This window comes from Myxocyprinus asiaticus, chromosome 9, assembly GCF_019703515.2.
Source record: "Myxocyprinus asiaticus isolate MX2 ecotype Aquarium Trade chromosome 9, UBuf_Myxa_2, whole genome shotgun sequence".
Lineage (NCBI taxonomy): Eukaryota > Metazoa > Chordata > Actinopteri > Cypriniformes > Catostomidae > Myxocyprinus > Myxocyprinus asiaticus.
The window spans coordinates 44,711,274-44,735,742 of NC_059352.1; the positions used below are offsets into that span (position 1 = coordinate 44,711,274).

General features: G+C 37.4%; 1 protein-coding gene across 2 annotated transcripts in view; it reads right to left on the bottom strand.

Annotated features, from left to right (window-relative positions):
* Positions 1-1,535: 1,535 nt before the first annotated feature.
* Positions 1,536-24,469, bottom strand: part of abcc4 (ATP-binding cassette, sub-family C (CFTR/MRP), member 4) — an 80,968-nt gene continuing 58,034 nt past the window's right edge. The window contains exons 21-30 of one of the 2 annotated variants that reach the window (XM_051706542.1): positions 19,731-19,881; positions 19,079-19,198; positions 18,879-18,989; positions 18,595-18,695; positions 17,648-17,839; positions 15,924-16,169; positions 11,685-11,857; positions 11,465-11,570; positions 6,878-7,012; positions 1,536-3,087 (exon numbers count right to left, since the gene is read on the bottom strand). In XM_051706542.1, the coding sequence (XP_051562502.1) occupies positions 2,998-3,087; positions 6,878-7,012; positions 11,465-11,570; positions 11,685-11,857; positions 15,924-16,169; positions 17,648-17,839; positions 18,595-18,695; positions 18,879-18,989; positions 19,079-19,198; positions 19,731-19,881 (1,425 nt within the window). In that variant the 3' untranslated portion in view covers positions 1,536-2,997. Of the gene's footprint in view, positions 3,088-6,877; positions 7,013-11,464; positions 11,571-11,684; positions 11,858-15,923; positions 16,170-17,647; positions 17,840-18,594; positions 18,696-18,878; positions 18,990-19,078; positions 19,199-19,730; positions 19,882-24,469 lie in introns of those variants that run through there. The other variant, XR_007898079.1, reaches the window with a different exon arrangement.

The following is a 24,469-nucleotide window of genomic DNA, read 5'->3' on the forward strand; positions in this document are numbered from 1 at the left end:
ATCTTGTTCCTCATTTCTGCATGCTTTGGAGAGAGAGCATACCTTTAATCATTGTTGTATTTGCAAGTGTAATTAGTTCTTATGTACAATTATAATGCTTTATTTGTTTGGAGAGGCTTTTAGACACTTGGAGACATTTTTGGACACTAGAATTAATACTTTTTGAAATGCTAAAACATTTTATTGTTTTGTCATATCAACTTAAAATTTTACTTAGTTTTTAGGAGCTACCTTATTTTCACCCTGAGATATATAATTTCAAATTCAAATAAAAAAAAAAACAAAAACAAAAGTTAATTTTGGCTCAAGATTTTTTGTGATGAATAAGGGCATGTGTTATACATTTATAACCCGAGTTAAATGTCACTATTTGGCAAGTATTGCATGAAAGCTATCTTTTTAATGAATGCTGTTAAAACTGCACATCAATGATTTATAATGCATTTGTAAATGACTTATTAGTCATTAATGGACCCTTTATAAAACCTTAGAAAAAGAGAACAATTTAAAGTGTTACATTTAAATGCTTAAAATTTGTTTTGTTGATAAATATAAATTTTGCTTACTTTTTTAGTAATACTTTAAGTGTGGCTTAAGTGTCCAAACACTTTTTGGGACAACTGTGCATAACAGTTCTATCAAAAAAATAAAAAATGTATAGTATTGTTAATTCTACTAATGATGTAAAACAAGGACAGACATAATAATCATCAGTTTAAAGTAACTCTGGCCTACTTACAGTATCACCATATTTGAGTGTGTTTTGCTTTGGCATGAGATCATCGCTGCAAGGGAGCATACCACATTTCTCTCATAACAATGGATCTGGCTATCCTTTCATATCACCTCTCAATTTTTTGTACATTACCAGAGTGTATTGAAAGTGCTTTTTCAATGGAAAAGCAAAGGCAAACATTCCTTCTTGTGCACACCTTTGAACTGAACACAATGGGATCCTCTACTGCAAAGATCTCACACTTTTGTATGTCCATCTAGGAAGAGAAAAGCCTACAGTATCACTTACACCACAGAGATGATGGTTACGATTACAGACAAAGCCATAAATGGCAAGGACAAGAGGCTGTGATTCGATGCCTGCTTGCCTAACACATTGCCTCTTGTTCTTGGTCAATCCAGGATTGTGCCCTCAGGTTAATTCCTTTATGCCCTAACATAACATGGTCTCAAAACACCATGGGACACGAGATGACAGACTGTAAACAAATACCTGCCGTCACCCCCGGCACCAAATTTTTAAGCCATTATGGAAGACGTAAAGTGACAAAGTTCAATGCCCGAGGTTGTTCTTCTCTGGATTATTGGAATACAGGGGGTTTTCCCAGCCATAATCAACCCATATGAAAATAATGCGCACAAAATGAATTTAAAATGCATGGCATCGAGTCACTCTCAGTTTTGAGAAGTTCTAGCACATTTGTTTGCACTTGGTTAGATATTTTGTTGTCTAATGCAATGACATTTATACATTTTTAAGTGCAACCCAAGTGTCCAATAACATGCTACGCACTGTGAGATGATCATATAATTAAATCTTTAATAACACACATTTGTAATAATGAAAACAAATGATTGAATCTAATATAACAATTACACAATTCTTTTTTTGAACATGAATGCAAATAGCAAACATACTTTCGCAGTAATAACAGATCTTTGAACATGAAACACTGATTGTTCCAACCAGTGGAAACTAACTTAAACGGAACACAAACCGAGAGGGGAAATACATTTTATGTTTCAAAACTAGACAGCTATAAGTACGATATAATATTTCCCCTACTTGTTACATATGACAACAAACATTTAACTTCATGACACTTTTAAAAAAATAATCATGTGTTCACTATGAAGTAAAACAAAATCTTGCAAGACCAAACTTAAACTGAGGTGTTAAACTAACCTGCATATCATAAAAAATATATTTTTTGGCAGATATTGCAACTTCTTATCTTTGTACAGAAGAAACAAAAAATATGTTCAGTCATTTATGAAAATACATAAGAGATATTAAGGCATAAATCAAATCAACAGTAGAGAGAAACTCTACTGCCATCATTCAACTCTACGTCCCTTTCATTCTCACACTTTCAAATTTACAAAAACAAATTATAAAAATATTTTTAATAAGTTGAAGGGACAGCATTACATGTAGAGGCTACAATAAACACTAAAACAATGCCCAGTCTTGTTTGTATTGCACAGAAACTGCATGTCAAGACTAGGAATAAGAAGTTTCCACATTCAAAATAATGCAGCATTAACAGAATGCCCTCAGCAAATGTATGTTTTTATACACTCTCTCAAACGTACTTTTAATCATTTCAATAATTAAGGCAGAAGAAAAACAAAAACAAAGAGATCTTCCTTATATACCTGACTTGTCTCAAGGAAGTCGTAATTATATGGTCTTATGGTTGCTGTCAGAATCCAGCCGGTTTATGCAGTTTGTGAAACCACAAATTATAAAGTAAAGGCACCTGTATTACTAAATATAAGTAGCCACTGGTGTAGCTAATAGCACAGTGTTTAGATTGAGCAACCTCTTTGTCCCATACAAGACTTATATCTATCAGTCCTGGTAATGCACTTTATATTAAGGCACGTATGAAAACAAATCATAATATGCAGGATGCAATCAAGTAATCTTAAGAGTTACCTAGTCTATCACTATTTTATTGGAGAAATCAGAATGCTGGTGTATAAAGTTGATGCATAATTGTTGCATCCTCTTGTGATTGTTGCGATCACCCTTTCCTCTCTGGAGTCATTTTATCCAACATTAGACCACGTCTATGAAGTGTACGTGTGTACAGGCTCCAACACCACTCAGCCTGGCTGAGCAGAGATCTCATAATGGTGTCTGGGGGTTGGGAGGCGGAACGTCTGTCCTGGTGCCCTCTTCAGAAGGAGAGTGCTTGGGGTAGCTGGAAGCAGCTGTGCCCTGTGTAGATCAGGCACTTGGTGGGTACAGGGCTGTTATAGAGCCGTCTCAAAGATCACCAGACTGCCATCTTCTGTGGTGGCAAAGCCGTTGGGCAGGTGGGACGGACTGCGGTTCATGTACGCCTGCAAACAAAAAGAGAGAAGTTACAGTATGTGTTAAATGGAGCACAGTTAGTGTGATGCATATCAGTGGTTGTCAACTGGTGGGTCACGACCCAAAAATGGGTCACAAAGGTCATAACTGATGCACAAATGACGCATAATTAGTGAAGCAAAATAAACAGCCTTCCCATATTTTTTTGTTAAGGACATCAAAAGTTGTGTTAGATCAAAATGTCTTCTAGTGCAAATTAATCTATCACTTGGTAGACGGCAGTCAAATTAGACAGAAACAAAAAAGGTTGTCCGAGGTGCTAAAAATTATAATTTTTTTAAATCAAGTTTTAAAACACTTTTGTCACGTTTATAGAAAAGTATTATTTGTGTCCATGTTGGTATGATACATTTTTGAAAACATTTAAAGCATTTTCTACAAAAATAGATGACTGACGACTAAAAATGTTGTGGTGTAACCAAGTAAAAGGTATTAAAAAAAAAAAAAATAATAAAAAATAAAATAAAACTTGAATACACGTTGAGTGTACACAATTTAATCATTAATTTCAAAAGTTTTCAAACATATTTCAAGGTAAAAAATTAACAAATATCATTCATTTTTTTGAGTAACAAATATCAAGAGGTTTTTCAAGGGTTACTCTCTAATGAAATGAAAAAAATTGACTTCATAAAAATGTATAAATACTAATATATATATATATATCTTTCTTTTACTTCACAGTCATGAGGGTCTAAAGGTTTTATATATATATATATATATATATATATATATATATATATATATATATATATATATACACACACACACACACACACACACATACATACATACATACATAGGACAAAAGTTTTTCAAATATTAGATATATTGTAAAACAAAATTGTTTCACCGCGTACTTTTTTTTACTGAATGGTAACACCACTTTTTACACCACAGTTTATACTTTAAGCCCCAGAAAAAATATCCAAATGACTTTAAACAACCCTCTACAGACAAGTTGGATTTTTGTTTTTACTCACCAGACTTTTGACAACATGCAAGCATAATACAACTGAAAAAGATATTAAGCAAACTGGGAAAAATCTTCACATATATACAGTATTCATATATAAGACTTCACATACTATAGTATGTGAGGGTATATTTTATTTCATATTTTGCTTTTCATCATTTTAATCACATTTAAGCTTTTAAAAAATGTAAAAATTTCACATTCTATAAATTCATATGTCAGGAAATTGCATTATTATAATGATACAAGCTAGTCACTGTTTGAAATTTGGTTGGAAACAAGGTTGGAACCCAATAATGAAAATAGAATTCCACATATAACATTTATTTGCTACTATTTCAAAAGTATTATGTAAAAAAAAAAAAAAAAAACACTAGTGCTGTCAGTCCATTAAAATTTAAAAATTGCAATTAATCGCACTATTTTTCATAGTTAATCGTGATTGTATTCTTCTTTTCCTGTCAAAATGCATTTATTTCCTTCTTTAGGAAAGAAAACAAAACAATATGTAAAAATATTGCTTTATTAACAAGCCTTCCACAGTATAAAGATAGAAATGCACTAAAATATCACCAATTCAAGTAACATCAAATGTTTCCCAAAATCTAAGTTGGAGTTTGGCAAATTGAAAGAATTAGTCCCCACATAGGTTGCATAGTCATTGCAATAGGCATTAAATCTTCTAAACTCTCATCCTCCACAATATTAAAGAGCACCTATTATGGTTTTTCAAATATTACCTTTCATGTAGTGCGTTATATAGCTGTTTGTGAATGTAAAAAAGTCTGCAAAGTTTCAAAAATCAAAGTGCACGACAAATGGAGTTATTGACTCCCAAAAGAAAAAAAAACGATTCTGAACACCTGAAATGAGTCGTTAGTAATTCCAGACTTACTTCCTGTACTAACCTACGTAATTTGGTAACAAAAAACCTGCCTCTGGTCTTCACTGGCTGCTCGCGAACAGCTTTGACCCGCCCTCAAACACTACACTAAGCGGTAGACCAATCACAACAGACTGGGACATCTGACCAATCAGAGCAGAGTAGGCTCTCTGAAAGGAGGAGTTTAGAATTAATCCTTTAGTACGGATCATTGAACAAGTCGTTTTTGATATTGGGAAAAAAAGGTAATGCTGCAATTTAAATTATGAGCAAATTAAAGTGTTTATTTGACCTTGGATGCTTGTAAATCTATTGTATGAGACCTTTAAAACAAAATTAGGCACCATAATAGGTGCTATTTTATCAGCCGGCAGACTGTGGCTATCTGCTTTGTTACAGCAATCGTGAAGCCGTGTTCATGACTCGTGTCAGGGCATCAGTGCCAGCATCATGTGCCGCTTTGAATACTACATGAAAAGCATTTGCAGACAAAAACATCTCATTCTGCGTTTTGGTGATAGTTAAGACTTAGTGTGCTTCTGTGGTAATTAAAATGCACCTTACTTAGGCTAAAAATACTTGATTTCTGTCACAAGTTCCATCTAGGCTTGTTTTGTACAACAAATTGTGTTAAGAGCTCCTTTTCCCATCATTGGATTGCTGCTGTGTGTGTTTGTGGTGTGTCCGTCAGTGTAATGACTCCGGGTGGACACATAGCAAAGGTTCCGCCCTTCCAATCAGTGTTTATGTTGTTTTATGCTGTATTAAAAGTAAATGAGTGAATCGTGATTAAGAAAAATGAACGCGTTAAACTTTTGCACAAATTGCATGGGTTAACGCGTTAATTTTGGCTGCTCTAAAAAACATTCGGTTTATGGGGTAGAGCTTTGACACCTCAGGACCCACTTCAGCCAAATAAGGTACATTTCCTTTCTAGTGCGTGCTCATGAGAGAGCATGTGGGGAAAGGATCTTGATGGTAAAGTTCTTTTTCACCACTACAAGACTCAATCACTGGTGAGTGAAATCTAAACTTTTACCAGCCAGTGGCTAATGAGAATTTTTTTAGTTGCACAGCGTGAAATTTGGTCGCATATGCGAGTGATTCACTCGCAGTGTAGAGGGCGGACTCTACAAAAAATGTTTGTCAATTTACGTCCACTGTAAAATATGGATCCTAAAGCAAAACCAGCTGAAAACCCCTGATGTATATATGACCCTTTAATGAGACCTGGAAAGGGATTAAAGGCGTCACAACAATGCTTTTCTAAACACAGGGGACAGAACACAGATGGCTGAATGGAAGTAAAAATCCCCTCTTATTTAATAACACTGTTATGGAGTAATCAAAACCTCTTATTGTATTTAAAAGCACCCATGGTGAACAATGAGCATAAAGACAAAAGAAGAAAACCACCTGGTGTTCATCACGCCCACCCTACCCCCCGCAGGTAGACGAAGAAAAGTCCCAACAACACAAAGCATAGCAAAAAAAAAAAAAAAAAAAAAAAAAAAAACAGTTGGCCACACTATCAGATATACTCTCGATTGAGCTAGTATTCAAAGTGCACAAAGACAGAGTGGTCTAATATCAGGTAGATGTGTGCTTGAAAGCCCCGGTGGTAAGCTCCAGAGGGGCCGGCTTGCAGAATGAGCTCACCGGTTGAAGGAGGCGGAGAGGAACCTGATCTGAAGTAAGAACAACATGCCGCCGAGGAGGGGGAAACTAATACTGACTGACAGCACAAAGGCCTGGGCTCTTTCAAAGGATATGTATTGTGGCTATCTGGCACAGGTACATGTGGCACGTATTCACTGATCAGACCGCATGACATGGATGGAAGATTCACATCAGTATTACGCTAAAGCAGGGGGTCACTACATTTGAGTTCTTTACTCACCTGTTTGGCGGTCTGGACCAGCGAGGCTGCTTCTGCTTTTCCGGTCTGCTGGACCATCTTATAAAAGATCCCATTCTGGTTCTTTAGGAGAACATGGGGATTGTCGTACTCGTGGATGCGACCTGCATCCAGAACCTGTGAGAAAAAGTGGTAATGCGCCAATGAGTCCAAAAGATATGTCTGTATGTGTATTTGACGTAATGGAATGGGCTTGAGCTGCTTATTCAACCATATCAAGTATTATAGTCATTATTATCATCAACATTATTAACAACATTATCACATGTCCTGTAATAAATTAAAGGTAAAGGTGAGGACATCATAACGTAACATGGGTGTGTTTGAGTATGTGTGTTGATTAGTCTGACGAGCAATGAGATGGTTGTAATGAGACAGCAAGTTAAACATTAAAATAATCAAATATGATCACTGTTTAGAATGTGGTCATCTTGGTTATCAGTCTGAATATTGTTCTATTTTTCCCTACACTTACAAAAAAAATATTGGTACTGAAAGAGTACCATTTTCATGAACAATTGGTATGTAGCTAGCACTCCAAAGTACTTCAAAGAAAGCAATAGTTTTACCATGGTACATGTCCAAAAAAACAAAAAACACATGGCTTTATTATGATACATTTGTCCAAAAAGTTTGGTGCTTTTCACTCAAAGATGGATAACAGCAGTGTTTAAAGTAGGTCTGTCAATCGATTAAAATTTGTAAATGTAATTTATTACATGATATGTTTATTAATTACTATACTAATATTTGCAGAGAAAGGCCCCCAAATACAAATAACTAAAAAAGATCAAATAATTATATTTTAAATATAATATATAATAAATATAATAATGGCAGACAAGTAAATCATTGATTAGACAATACAAAAAGTGGTTTTAAGATAGGGCTGGGTATTGATACAGATTTCCCAATTCGATTCCGATTCACAAGCTCTTGATTCGATTCGATTCAAATTTCAATTCGATATCGATTCATTTTGGTATATTTCAGTTATAATGTCCCTTTTGCTTACATATGAAAGAGATTCTCTCCCAGTTAATGCTGTTAATTATACAAGGGAAATTTCAACTAGGTACATTACAAAAATATACAGTTTAAGTCAGAAGTTTACATACACTTAGGTTGAAGTCATTAAAACTCATTTTTTAATCACTCCACAGATTTAATATTAGCAAACTATAGTTTTGGCAACTCGTTTAGGACATCTACTTTGTGAATGACACGAGTAATTTTTCCAACAATTGTTTTCAGAGAGATTGTTTCACTTTTAATTTACTATATCACAATTCCAGTGAGTCAGAAGTTTACATAAAGTTAACTGTGCCTTTAAGCAGCATGGAAAATTCCAGAAAATGATGACAAGCCTTTAGGCAATTAGCTTCTGATAGGAGGTGTACTGAACTGGAGGTGTACCTGTGGGTGTATTTTAAGGCCTACCTTCAGACTCTGTGCCTTTTTGCTTGACATCATGGGAAAATAAAAAGAAATCAGCAAAGACCTCAGAAAAAAATTTGTGTACCTCCACAAGTCTGGTTCATCCTTGGGAGCAATTTTCAAATGCCTGAAGGTACCACAATAGTACACACCATGGGACCACACAGCCATCATACTGCTCAGGAAGGAGACGCATTCTGTCTCCTAAAGATGACTGTAGTTTGGTGCGAAAAGTGCAAATCAATCCCAGAACAACAGCAAAGGACCTTGTGAAGATGCTGGAGGAAACAGGTAGACAAGTATCTATATCCACAGTAAAACAAGTCCTATATCGACATAACCTGAAAGGCTGTTCAGCAAGGATGAAGCCACAGCTCCAAAACTGCCATAAAAAAGCCAGACTACAGTTTGCAAGTGCACATGGGGACAAAGATCGTACTTTTTGGAGAAATGTCCTCTGGTCTGATGAAACAAAAATGGAACTGTTTGACCATAATGACCATTGTTATGTTTGGAGGAAAAAGGGTGAGGCTTGCAAGCCGAAGAACATCATCCCAACCATGAAGCATGGGGGTGGCAGCATCATGTTGTGGGGGTGCTTTGCTGCAGGAGGGACTGGTGCACTTCACACAATAGATGGCATCATGAGGAAGGAAAATTATGTGGATATGTTGAGGCAACATCTCAAGACATTAGCCAGGAAGTTAAAGCTCGGTTGCAAATGGGTCTTCCAAATGGACAATGTCCCCAAGCATACCTCCAAAGTTGTGGCAAAATGGCTTAAGGACAACAAAGTAAAAGTATTGGAGTGGCCATCACAAAGCCCTGACCTCAATCCAACATAAAATTTGTGGGCAGAACTGAAAAAGCGCGTGCGAGCAAGGAGGCCTACAAACCTGACTCAGTTACACCAGTTCTGTCTGGAGAAATGGGCCAAAATTCCAGCAACTTATTGTGAGAAGCTTGTGGAAGGCTACCCAAAACGTTTGACCCAAGTTAAACAATATAAAGGCAATGCTACCAAATAATAACAAAGTGTATGTAAACTTCTGACCCACTGGGAATGTGATGAAAGAAATAAAAGCTGAAATAAATAATTATCTCTATTATTATTCTGACATTTCACATTCTTAAAATAAAGTAGTGATCCTAACTGACCAAAGACAGGGAATGTTTTCTACGATTAAATGTCAGGAATTGTGAAAAACTGAGTATAAATGTATTTGGCTAAGGTGTATGTAAACTTCTGACTTCAACTGTAAATGTTACTAATTATATTGTATTAGGTTTTTTTTAAATAATTTGTCACATTTCAGATAAAAATTTTTTAAAAAAAACAACAAATCCATGTATTCAATAAATAAATATGATAATATGTTGCATATATTATTTTTTGTTACATATTTATTATTTAATTACATAATTTGTACTATTTACAGGTATTTACATTGATTTGTTAAAACAAGTGTTAAATAACCGGGACTGTCTTTTTAAGAAAGCCGGCATTTCTGTAAACAGCATCTTTAAAGTAGTGCATGTTAACAAGAGAGACTCGAATGGCTTTATCTCATCTGTCCTACATGTGATTAGAAATGTAAAAAAAAATTTTTTTGTTTTTGATCAACTGTCAACACAGAAATGGTATTATAAGAGACATTATTAAATGACAAATGGGTTGCATGGATCTCATCTTTGGACGTGCATTACACGGGACAGGTTTTATTTTCAACACACAGTGAATAATCCACCAATATACTACATAATTACTGGTGAGTGAAATCTAAACATTTACCAGCCAGTTGCTAATAAACATTTTAGTCGCACTGCACGAAATTTGGTAGCTAATGCCAGCAATTTCCTCTCATTGTAGTAGAGGGTTGACACACAGAGTAAAAGATCGATTTTAGAATCGATATAGAGATCGTTCAAATGCAGATTGCGATGTATCGGAAAAACCTATATTTTACCCACCTCTACTTTAAAAGCCATATATTGTTTATTTTGCTGTCTGTACAGCTGCATTTTGCCTGTGTCCACATTAATACAGATATATTTGAAAACGGCTTTTTCGAAACACTCTTTGTCCACACTGCCATTTTAAATAGTTTTCCAAAAGTTGCTCGTCCACACTAAATACGTATGAAAACGCTTCAATCCCTTTACTGTGTATTTGAAAAATTGGCATTCCATGTAAGGGCTGAAACGCAATTGTTCTTGTGTTTCGTTGCTGGACAGCAATTCCGAGTAAACTTTGCAATGGCTATGAAGGAATGCAATGTGAAGGTTGCACAAAGTAACATTTATCTTTAACAATGCTCTCAAAATGAATAACAAGCACAATAATGCTGCTACAATGTGGGCCGTCTCTTGATTGCTTTGGGTTGAATGGATCACGACTGTGTCACATGACAACAAATGTCATCGTTTTCAGATATCTCTGTCTTCCCCTTCCACATTACAACGCGAAGACTGCGCTTTCAAATGTAACCACTTGGGAGAATGTTTTTAAAAAACTCAGTTATTGCGGTCAAAAACGGCACCGTCAGAAATGTAGAGAAAAAGATGCATTTTCAAACAAAAACATATTAGTGTGGACGTGGGTCGAGTTGCGCTTACTGCACCCTGCTGAATAAGACTCGTAAAAACATGAAAGTGAATATTCCTTATTACAGTCTGGGGGCATGATTAATTGCGTTAATTTTTTATGCATACATTTTTATACAATTAATTGCACTGAATTTTAAAGCCCTTGTTTAAAGTAAACATCAAATCAAAATTCATGCTATTTACTTTAACACACACTGCTGGTCTTGTGCATGATTTATTGGTGACATTATCGCTCTGCCTGTGAAATGTCATTCCTTATCGGATGACATCACAAAACCCTCTTACTTTTATTAACCCCTCACCTCCAATCACCTGGTATACAATGCCCACTTTTGAATATCCAATCAATTCTTGATGGATACATTTAAGCCCCATCCAACTTTTTTTTTTTCTCATTGCATTTCCTGTTTAACTCAGAAATTCATCAGATTACAGAAGTAAAATGGGTTGCAAATTAGAGTGACGTTTCATGTTGTAACATATTTCATGTTACAAGCGTTCTTTTGTTATGTCACTGGCACTCACCAGGATACGGTCACTGTCTATGATAGTGTTGAGTCTGTGTGCAATGGTGAGGACGGTGCACTCCTTAAACTTCTCACGGATGGTCTTCTGGATAAGCTCATCTGTCCTGTAAAACACATTTTATAGCACTCATAATGGATATCAGTTTAACAGATGATATAAATCTGAGAGACAGTAAAAAGTAAAAGTAACTTCTAAAATGTTCCAAAATATTTCTCACCGAGGATCCACATTTGCCGTGGCCTCATCAATGATGAGAATGCGGTTCTTCCTCAGAATGGCTCTAGCCAGACAGACGAGTTGCCGTTGACCCACGCTGAAGTTTGATCCAGATTCAGCCAGTTCTGTCTCGAGTTTACTTGGCAGTTCCTCTACAACGGTCTTCAGCTGGACCTTTGAGCAAACGGGAATGTGAAACACAGTCAATCTATTAGCTGGACTTTGAGCCCACATTTTAATGACCTGCATCTACTGTATAATCGTAATACTAGCCTAGTGTGGTTAAGGCTCGCATCTCAAAATGGATCTGTGGCCCGTTTATACCTGGCATTATCACAGGGTTGCTGCAGATTTTTTAAAATCAAATTTAAGACTTTTAAGACCTTTTTCAAGACCTGAACAAATAAAATTAATACCATATCCCCATACCAAAACAAACCAACACAATCTCAAAATAAATTATATATCTTCTTAAACAGGCAGGGGCACACATTTAACATGGTCTATGCTTAGTAAAACAGGGTAGGCTATATGCAAGTTTAAAATACTCAAGACATGTTTTGAGTATTATATCATATTAAAATCGGTTTACGTGCCATTACATAAATAGATACAAATTAGAGGTCAACCGATATTGGATTGTGCTGATTCAATTATGTGTTGAAAGAAAAGCAATTACTCCGCCAATATTTTTTTTTTTAATTGGTAGCCTATATTAAACTTTTAAAGGGGCATTCGCTAGTTCTCTAGCTAGCATTAGCATTGCTCTTCTTCGTGTACTTTATCTATACGACAGTGGTGTTAGATGCTGTACTGCCATCTATCGACGTGGATCAGCATGATAGTCTCTGCTGCCTCCTCCAACTCTGGAATAACATTTGCATCTGGAAAATGTCGGAGTTTGAGGTTATTTATTACTACTATAATATAATTGCTTTGCCTAAAAACAAACATCAGAATTCAAGTGAACAGACTTCTACTGTTAAGGACAGATTATTATTGTCCCTCATATCGATAATCTTTGGAGACTGTCAGTGTCAACGTTTCATGTTATTTCTAAAGACAGTTATTACCTTTATTAGAGAAATGCTTAGCGTGAAATAAACCTCAATTATCTAGCGATACAGAATGTCATGGTAAAGAAAAGATTAGAGTTGTTTTGTTGATCAAATTTAGCACGTCCATGAATACTGTATTTGACAAAGTTATGTTTCCCAGCAAACCAACGTCATTGTTTACTCAAAATCCACAACAATCGCTGTGCCAAGCTACTAAACAAATTAAGACATATGCTGTTTCATAGAGGTGGAGGTAGATGGGCCCCCCTTACTATAGCTGTGATAACAAAGAAAAGAAAATTACACGCTGCTTTCCGGTTGAGTTTGTAAACACAGCAGAAAACTGTCCATTACTAACATACATTGACTACACACGTAATTTTAAAAAGTTTGAGGGAAACTTGATTGAGTTTTCTGTAAATTCCACCACAATAATAAGTATGTTCCATAGTGTTCTTTTTGCTATTCGTGTCTCCAAACAACACTGCACGAAGCATAGACATGCGTATCTACATAGGCGGCAGCCAATTAGCGCAAGTATTCTCTTCTTCAACGTTTAGTGAAACACAGTACGTCATGTCATTTCAACATGGCAAAACACATTGAAGGGGGTGATCCACACCATGTATAATAAAAACACTTTTTATAGAAAACTATTATGAGTACAGTCTTTATCTCATGTGAGTGTACACCATTCAGATCACTCTTCACAAAAACAGTTCATTCGTTAATGTGTAAAGCTTTTTAAATTAGCTCCAAATTACTGAATGCACCTTCAACTTTAAAAGCACTTTAACTATGATATACACCGGGGACTCTTATTTTGAAATGTTTGCACTTCACAGCTTCCAGCTACTTATTCAAACAAATAAGGGAAATAAAACGTGAACTCCTACAATAATCTACAATGTATTACAATATAAACAATTAAAAGTAAACATTGTCATATTAACACTACATCATCATCATCATCAACAGCTGATCATTAGTAATCGCTTGTCATAAATTTCCGATATGGCTTAATGATTGTGAACTGCTCTGCAACAGCTGAACACACTCATAAGCCCCCATGTGATTGGAGAAAATATAACAGTTCCATGTTTTCGCTCGGAAGGACGCAGCGCATGCAATTATTTCATTAAATCATATTCTTTTGAAGTTTGATAATCACATTAGGTCATATCACAATTCCTGTCTTTCCAACCCCAAATTTAAATTTACATAAATGATACAACAAAAGTCTTAATTTCTAAGATATTTTAAGACTTTTTAAGGTTCCGCGGGAACTCTGTAACAGTCGCTTTGGCTGATCCGATCACGAGCGGATAGCACTAAATACAGGTGCAAACGCAGTCCAAAGCGTTTTATGACCAGATCACTCAAACCACATTTGGAGGTTGACAGAAATGCATGTGGCCACAATACATTTATACTGGTAATTATACTGTAAATGCAAACCGGTCACTTACAAAATTGCAGAAAAATGTGTATAGACTGTGGATCAAAGTACTTATTATTTTACAGACATATCTCAGAAAACTAAACACAATATAATAAACTCAGCAAAAAAAGAAACATCACTTTTTGAGGACACTGTATTTTAAAGATAATTTTGTAAAAATACAAATAACTTTACAGATCTTTATTGTAAAGGGTTTAAACAATGTTTTCCATGCTTGTTCAATGAACTATAAACAATTAATGAACATGCACCTGTGGAACGGTCATTAAGACACTAACAGCTCAGAGACGGTAGGCAATTAAGGTCACAGTTATAAAAACTTAGGACACTAAAGAGACTATTCAACTGACTCTGAAAAACACCAAGAGAAATACGCCCAGGATCCCTGCTCATCTGCGTGAACGTGCCTTTGGCATGCTGCAGGGAGACATGAGGACTGCAGATGTGGCCTGGGCAATAAACTGCAATGTCCGTACTGTGAGACGCCGAAGACAGCGCTACAGGGAGACAGGAAGGACAGCTGATCATCCTCACTGTGGCAGACCATGTGTAACAACACCTGCACAGGATCGGTACATCCGAATATCACACCTGCGGGACAGGTACATGATGGCAACAACAACTGCCCGAGTTACACCAGGAATGCACAATCCCTCCATCAGTGCTCAGACTGTCCGCAATAGGCTGAGAGAGGCTGGACTGAAGGCTTGTAGGCCTGTTGTAAGGCAGGTCCTTACCAGACATCACCGGCAACAACATCGCCTATGGGCACAAAACCACCTTCGCTGGACCAGACAGGACTGGAAAAAGTGCTCTTCACTGACGAGTCGTGGTTTTGTCTCACCAGGGGTGATGGTCGGACTTGCGTTTATCGTCGAAGGAATGAGCGTTACACCGAGGCCTGTACTCTGGAGCGGGATCGATTTGGAGGTGGAGGGTCTGTCATGGTCTGGGGCGGTGTGTCGCAGCATCATCAGACTGAGCTTGTTGTCATTGCAGGCAATCTCAATGCTGTGTGTTACAGGGAAGACATCTCCTCCCTCATGTGGTACCATTAAGTACTTAATGCAGCTGGTGGCCACACCAGATACTGACTGTTACTTTTGATTTTGACAACCCCCCCTTTGTTCAGGGACACATTATTCGATTTCTGTTAGTCACATGTCTGTGAAACTTGTTCAGTTTTTGTCTTAGTTGTTGAATCTTTTTATGTTCATACAAATATTTACATAAGTTAAGTTTGCTGAAAATAAAAGCAGTTGAAAGTGAGAGGACGTTTCTTTTTTGCAGAGAATATGTAGTTAATTTGCTACAAAGTTCTTCAAACAAAACTTTTATTATCTTTAAAAGATTTGATGCCACCATCTTAAACTTTGAAAACCCAGTGATTGTTTCATCTGCAAAAGCACTCATATCAACCTGATACCTTGTAAATATGACTTTGTTTCCAAGCAGACTGACAAAAAAACCTGTGCCCTTACTCCTGAGTCCTGGAGGTGCATAAAATCAGACAATCAGAGTAACGCTTGCCAGATCTAGAAAGTGCTTTCCAGTTTTGTGTGCAATTTGCATCAGGCGGTCCATGGGAATGACCTTCCCCTTGGATTTTGAGGATGACCACATGGTGACCACAGATCACCTGAGAGGGATGGTAATACTAGGTGTAAAAAGGGCCTATATAAACCTATTTCTATTACCGTGAGTGTGTGTGTGCATATACCTCCTCCAGAGAGCTCCATAGGTCCTGATCTGAGTGCTGGCTAAAGGGGTCCAGGTTCTTCCTCATGGTTCCAGTGAACAGAACCGGATCCTGTGGGATGATGGACATCTTCTGACGGAGGTCATGAAGGCCGATCTCAGAGGTCAACACTCCGTCCACGAAGATCTTCCCTTCTGGCTCTGTCAGACGGAACAGCGCTGATATCAGGGAACTTTTCCCTGCACCGGTGCGTCCAACAATTCCAACCTGATCAATGCAAAAGAAAAATCTCATTTCATTTCAATGAAGAAACACATGATTGATTCCTATCATTTTCATGACTTTTCCATAATTTCTCCAGTTGTTCATGATTTTTGGATAAGGACATTTGAAAACATTTGGACCCACTTTATATTAGGTGTCTTTAACTACTATGTACTTAATCATCTAATACACTCACTGAGCACTTATTAGGAACACCTGTTCACCTACTTATTCATGTGATTATCTAATTAGCCAATCGTGTGGCAGCAGTGCAATGCATAAAATCAGGCATATACGGATCTGGAGCTTCAGTTAACGTTCACATTAACCATCGGAATGGGGGAAAAATCTCAGTGATTTCAACTGCGGCATGATTGTTGGTGCATGACGGGCTGGTTTGAGTATTTCTTTAACTGCTGATCTCCTGGGATTTTCACACACAATAGTCTCTAGAGTTTACTCAGAATAGTGCAAAAAATAAATAACATCCAGTTAGCGGCAATTCTGCAGACAGACTGCGAGATGTGAGAGGTCAACGGAGAATGGCCAGACTGGTTTGAGCTGACAGAAAGGCTACGGTAACTCGGACACCACTCTGTCCAATTGTAGTGAGCAGAATAGCATCTCTGAATGCACAACACGTTGAACCTTGAGGCGGATGGGCTACAACAGCAGAAGACCATGTTGGGAACATTATTAGGACCCTAGTGTTCCTAATAAACTGCTCAGTGAGTGTACAATGTTCTTATTATGTACATACTGTATATGTTGCTGCATTGTACTTACATTTAAAGTATCTGCATTTAATTACATTTGTAGTTACACTGTTAACCTTACACCTAACTCTAAACCTACCCCAACCCTTACTCTTAACCCTAATCTAAAACCTACCTCTAAACCAATCCATACCTCAACCTCAGTTAATATTAGGTGTCTTTAATTAACTATGTATTCAAATGTACAATGTATTTATTATATACATACATGTTGCTACATTGTACTTACATTTAAAGTACCTGCAATTAATTGCATCTGTAGTTTAACTGTTAATCTCAACCCTAATCCTTAACCTAAACCTAGCCCAACCCTTACCCTAAACCCTACCCCTAATCCTAATGCTACTCCTAACCCTACCTGTACCTCAACTTCAGTGAATTTGAGAATTTTGCAGAACAATATGTAGTTACACAACAAATACATTGTATTGTATGAATTTTACTGTTAGTACATAGAAGTTAAAAAGACACCTAATATAAAAGTGGGACCAAAGATTTTATAGAGATTATACTCCTGAGTAGCAATTTCTAACCTATAAACTGTATTAAGAGTAGAGCATAACTAGAAAAAATAATATTCGCTCTAGAAATTTCCTTGACTTAAGATTTTATTAATTTCCATTAATTTTCCAAGCCAGTCAAATCACAATTTTACAATTTAACATTTCCAGGTTTTCCATTTTCACCATGTTGTGCTGGACTCACCTTCTCTCTGGGTCTGAACATGGCAGTAAAGTTCTTGAGGACTATAGGTCCATCAGCACTGTAGGAGAAGTTGACCCGGTCAAAGGTTATCAGGCCCCTATTTGGCCAATCTGGAGGGGGCCGTTTTTGGGTTTCCCAAGGTGCTTCACTCTCTATCTCTGTGTACTCCACCACTCTCTCCACTGAAGTCATCTAGAAAAACACACCAAAACAGAAATCAATTACCAATCAATCCAATGAAACCATGAAGAGTTTGCCTCTTCTCGTTATTTTAATATGCTACGTCTAATGAGGAGGACATAGTAGAATGGTCTAAATCATGCCCCAGAAACCACTAGGGTGAAGTGTGTAATTTCTGTGCCACTAGAGGAACCACACACAAAAAAAAAAAAAAATAAATAAATAAAATATATTTATATATATTTTTTTAATAATTTTCTGAAGAAAGTGTAAGTGATGTTTGCCTGTGCAGAAGTTGTGCCTAATGGTTTTTAACCTATTACTAGAATGTTCTTAGTGGTTTTTAGAGTGTTGCTAGGATGTTTTGGCAAGTTGCTAGGTACTTGCTCATCTCTAGATATGGCTCGTGTTCCTCCTCCATTGCAAGTCTAAGGGGGCCATTCACATGAAATGTGCAGAATAGTTTTTCTAAGTAAACATGCCATAGGCGTCCATTTTTGTCCATTGTGCCGCGTCTCGCTGTTTTTCCGCATCTCACGCAGGAGTGGCACATTTTTTCAAATTAAAAAATTTGCTATTTGTTGTGCTATGTCAATTTTTTTTTAACATATGAATGCATCAGTCTGAAAGGTCTCTTAGGGATTTTCGACCATTTCAAGTCTGATCACTTAAGGTACTAACACACCTCTCCTCAACATGCCTAATGCTTTGAGGTACTCGTGCCAAAGTTTAACCTTAGGGTTTGTTCAAAGTTATGAGATTCTTACCAAATTCTCCACCTCGGCACTCTGTCTAACACCCCATTGGAACATTCCCATCAGTGTGACTGCATAGGACAAGGCCAAACCCACAGCACCTGCCTCCATACCTGCAAGAAGCAGACACATTCAGAAAACTATTCACATACTGATCTCAGAAAAACAGATTCAACTACTCTAATCCGGGAATCTACAAAACACTTGGATTTGAAACGGAGATGATCTTTATGTCCCTAAGCACTACCAATGTGTTATCATGTGTAGTATGATCCATGTTTGAGGTGGATATTTACTGTCTTTTAACAGAAGACATCCAAAGGCTGTGATGCTCACAAACACTGAACACATTCCATCCAAACGCACAGCCAACCAGCGTGAAGTGGTCAAGAACAGGAACCAGGCCTCTGCATGAGTACATGTAACATTTAAAACCATGTGTTTATACAATCAACAGCAAATCGGAGTCATTTAATTGGATGACTCATTTACTGACCTGAGTGCAGATCCTGATGGGCATCAAACATCTGCTGAAACCGTTCCACTGCTTTAAAGGCACGAATGGTCCACAGGCCTTGCAGTGAAGACGACAGATGGGAAAACACAGGACTTCGAGCTGTAGGAACACAAATAAACACATTTATCAACAACAGAATAGCTAAAAATACGAAAGAGAAGGGTCTCGTTCGCTACCAAGTCTAAAATCCATGATTTTTGCATACGTGTGGTAACAGTTGTTTAAAAAACATTTTATAGGGGGCCTGGGTAGCTCAGCAAGCAAATACGCTGACTACCACCCCTGGGGTCACGAGTTCGAATCCAGGGTGTGCTGGGTGACTCCAGCCAGGCTCCAAAAGCAACCAATTGGCCCGGTTGCTAGGGTGGGTAGAGTAACATGGGTTACCCTCCTCGTGGTCGCTGTAAGGTGGCACTCGCTTTTGGTGGGGCACGTGGTGTGTTATGCATGGATGCTGCGGTGAATAGCGTGAGCCATGTGATATGATGCGTGGGCTTACTGTCTCAGAAGTGGAGGCAACTGAGATTCGTCCTCCGTCACCCAGATTGAGGTGAGTCGCAGCGCCACCACGAGGAATAAGAGAGCATTGGGAATTGGGCACTAATACATGCGTAAAATTGGAGAAACTTACTGGTGGATTCAAGGCGCTTGACGTCTCGCGAGGTTCGCAGGAAGTAGCGTCGCAGGAACAGGAAGCCTATCAACAGGGGCAGCACAGGGATCAGAATCCAAGGTATTACTGATGCTGCCACAGCGATAACTCCAATGATCTGCAGAAACACCTGCAGCGGGAAAAAAAAAAACCCCAGAAGATTTGTGATTATTGATCATTTTGGAATGGAACACCAGCACTATAAAGAGTAGTAAACTACATTGTTGTCATATGATTGCATCACGTTGCATATTTAATTCAGTGAGTGGTGTCCAGACAGTTATCTTGAAAACGGTTATATTCCATTTTAATGAAATATTGTGTAAAAAAATTTCTGAATTCTTGGCACTCCGACCAAATGTTGACAATTACAGTTGTAAATACTTCCGGTGCATTCGTCACACTGGAAAAGAAAGGTTGAAAGTTGAAGCGCATTGCCTTCTGCTGTTGTAGCCCATCCGCCTCAAGGTTCGAGGTTTTGTGCATTCTGAGATTCTAGTCTTCTTACTACAATTTTACAGAGTGGTTACCTGAGTTACCGTAGCCTTTCTGTCAGCTCGAACAAGTGTGGCCATTCTAAATGGACCCTATCTCATAAACAAGGCATTTTCGTCTGCAGAACTGCTGCTCACTGGATGTTTTTTGTTTCTGGCACAATTCTGAATAAACACTAGAGACTGTTGTGCATGAAAATCCCAGGAGATCAGCAGTTACAGAAATACTCAGACCAGCCCGTCTGGCACCAACAATAATCAGCCACAGTCGGAATCACTGAGATAAAATTTTTCCCCATTTTGATGGTTGATGTGAACATTAACTGAAGCCCCTGACCCATATCTACATTATTTTATTCATTGCACTTCTGCCACACGATTGGCTGATTAGATAATTGCATGAATAAGTAAGTGTACAGGTGTTCCTAATAGTTCCTAAAACTGCTCAGTGAGTGTATACAGTATACTGCAATATACTACTATTACATACTGAAATAGTATATATAGTATGAGTAGTATGGTAGTATGAAATTCTGAATATAGCCATACACAGAAATGAAAGAGATGCACAAATTGTGTTTCTGCAAGGAGGCGAGCCATAAAAGCACTGCGTCACAGTGGTTGATTGTTGGGTCATTAAACCAATTTGTGGCCTTTGTTGCTCCTTTAAACCACAAGCATTTATCAAACAGCACTGAAGAAAAACAGTGGGCCTGCCATGACAGCATGACTTGGCACTTTCTGAGGGAGATCTCATTTAAATGACCCATAATTCCCTCCTCTTATCTGTAACCATGCTAACATCAGAAGGTAACTGTGGGAATGACCACATATTTTGTGGATTACAAACTGACCAAAGCATTTCAGTGCTGATAATCCCTGTTGCTCATGAGTTTGGACTCGCTAAGAAGACCTAAAATAACAGTCACTGCTTTGCTTCCAAAATCAGACAACAGGATGGTTATGTTCAGAATGGAATACTAGTATAATGTTTACTGTGCAGTATACACAGCCCACTATATAAAAAACGTATGCAACAGTATGCACCATGCTATATAACAGTAGCAGGCTACACTGTTGTCACAGAACCTCATTACATTGCATATTTAATTCAGCAGGTGGCATCCAGTTTTCAACTTGGGAACTGAGCCGTTAATTTGCATTAAGTCATATTTGTCTGAAAAAATTAGTCAAGGAAATATCCAAGCATATTAGTATATAGTATTCTGTGCAGTGTGTTCTGCTGTAAGCTGTAAGTCATCCGGGTATACAGACAATTTGCACACAAAATGCATAAGCTGGCTTTGAGTCATCCTGTGAAGTTCCTATGTACAAGTTTGGAATTACAACGTGATAAGCGTTCAAGTGATTTTGGTAAAAATACAACGAACGTGATGGACAATTTCATATTTATTTTTAAATTCACGACATAGGAAGGCTTTTTTACCCTAGTGTTTAATTGCATTAGGTGTGTTATTGATGATTCATTTATGCATCTTATCATTTTGGTGCGGTCACAGAGAATGATAGAAAATTAAGTTTTGTCGTGCAAGCCTGTCACCTCATGAAACCGCTAAGTGAATAGTATTTTCAGCCAAGCGTGATGGTTATTCTTCATCAATACTAATGATAGACCGATATATCTGCCAGGCCAATTAAATAGGCCGATATAATGAGATATTCAGCATCAGCTGATAAATTCTTTCCACTCGTCTGACAGTTGTGGTACTTCTGATTATATTGGTTCTTTCTAGAGATTGACCGTTAGTGGATTTTGCCAATACAATAACTAAGGTTGTTGAAAACGCAGATAACCGATTAATCAGATGATAGTTTTTAAAATCAATTTATAGAATGTTAAAATATTTTCTTAGTCTTTGTAACACTTTATTTTAATGTGTCCTTGTTACACATATTACATGTATTTACTATAGTAATAACAGTCAATTATGCGTAATTACAAGCAACTAACCCTAAACCAAACCCTTACCCTAACCCTATAGTAAGTACATGTTGTTAGTTAGTAATGATCAGTAATTACTTGTGTAATTACACTGTAATAAGGACATATTAAAATAAAGTTTAACCGTAGACTTTCCTTAATATGACAGGGTGCAAAAACACAGGCTACACCTTAGAACACTTGATCTAATCAAAAAACAAAATAAGTGAGAATAAAAATAGGGCTGTCAATGATGAAAGACTGAGATACAACAAAACCCCATGAGGTGTCAGTGCAGATTTTACAGTATAAAAGCAGCCTCTAGATGTGGAACCTGTAGAAGTTGTAGAAGTTGAACCAACACAGCTAAAATGGGTATATTGGTAGATATAATTGGTAGAGGTGTGAATCTTCACTGGCCTCACGATTCGATTACGATTCAAAGGGTAACGATTCGATTACAACATGATTCTCGATGCATCTTGTCCTCCAATTTTTTTTTAGCAATAGGCAAAGCAAGTTTATTTATATAGTACATTTCAATGGTAATACAAAGTGCTTTACATAAAAAATAAATAAATAAAAATTCATTTTAAAACCAATTAAGAACAAGAAATAAAGAGTAAAAAGTAATAATGTATATATATAAATATATATATATTTAAAATGATTAAAATAAGTAAAAGCTGTTAAATAATATACACTCACACAGATAGATCTGAACTCTTTTATTCCCCATTTTAGCTTTTTATTTAACAGCTATTTTCAAAAATCAGAACGAGTCACATTACACTATTAAATACCTCAACTTATTATATTAAAATATGTTTTTGTTTAAAGCACTGTTAATCATGAAAATAGTATTTATAAGGGCTGAAACGATTAGTTGACCTTAGACAACGTCGACAATAAAAAATTTGCAGACAAAAATTTTCATTGTCGAATAGTCGTTTGATCTCATTTAACGTAACATGAGATGACATTAAACTCTAATGATGACGGGCGAGGGGAGTCACGTGACACCATGCGAGAGTCGGATGTGTAAACGGCGGGCTCTGCGCACTTTGCTAGTTTTTAATTCTTTTTGTGTCATAAACTGGTGAGATTCAATACACCTGGCTACATATCTGTTCTTTGAAGTCAACACGGCAAAGAATTCAATATCCTCGGGCTCTGGAGATAAAAAAAAAAAAAAAAAAAAGACGCTTATGTGCTCAAGCTGAAACCTCTGACAGGCCCGCAGACCAGGGACTCTGTTTGGACGGGAGAAATTCAGCGCCAACTGGCGAGCATGTCTGCGATGCTGACAAAAGTTGTTGCTGACTTAGAGGACCTTCCTGTAATATGTCGATCGATTACTGTGATGGAAACTAAATTCTCTGAGTTGGTTACAAGAATCGGGGAAGTCAAGAGATGGATCGATTATCTGGAGTCATCGGAGAGGGAATTAGCTGCTAACACGCTAGCGACCAAAGTAGATTTGGAACGCATTTTGGAAAAACTGGAAGACCTTGAGAATCATAGCCGGCGAAACAACACCCAAATTGTTGGAATTCCTGAGCATGAAGAAGGTAGAGATATGGTGAAATTCACAAAGCTCACAGAGTCCCAGCTCACAGATCCGCTGAGGGAGACTGGCCCCGATCAATTCTGGCCAAATTTCCTCGCAAGGCGAGGAGTAAAGGAAGGCTTTCTTGGAAGAATCACAGCATTTTCTTGTTCCCAGACTTTGTGAATTCGACAAGAGAGAAACGTGATCGATTCAAGGAATGCAAGAAACTCTTACATCAGTGGAAGATCGCTTTTGCACTGATGTTTCCGGCCAAACTAAGAATAGATGCTAAGGATGGATGCAAAATATTTACATGCCCATAACAAGCATTGTCTTTCATAGAGTCAATGGGGTGAGTAAACCATCTGGTGATTTTCATGTGGCCCTCGAGTGAATTGACTCGCTGAGCATACACTCGACTGTCTGAGGAAGCTGGGTGCCATTTTGTTTCTTTTTGTGTTGGTTCTGCCTAGCGGCTGGAGTTTGTTTTGTGTAGTAATACTCCTTCAAGAAACTCTTGCATCGACGGAGGACCGCTTTTGCACTGATGTTTCCAGCCAAATTGAGAATAGATACTAAGGATGGCTGCAAAATATTTACATGCCCACAACAAGTGATATCTTTCATAAAATCAATGGACTGAGAAATTGTGTGTTTCTCATGTGCCTCCAAGTAGGTTTGTCTCACTGAACACACACTCTACTATCCGAGGAAGCTGGGTGCCATTTTT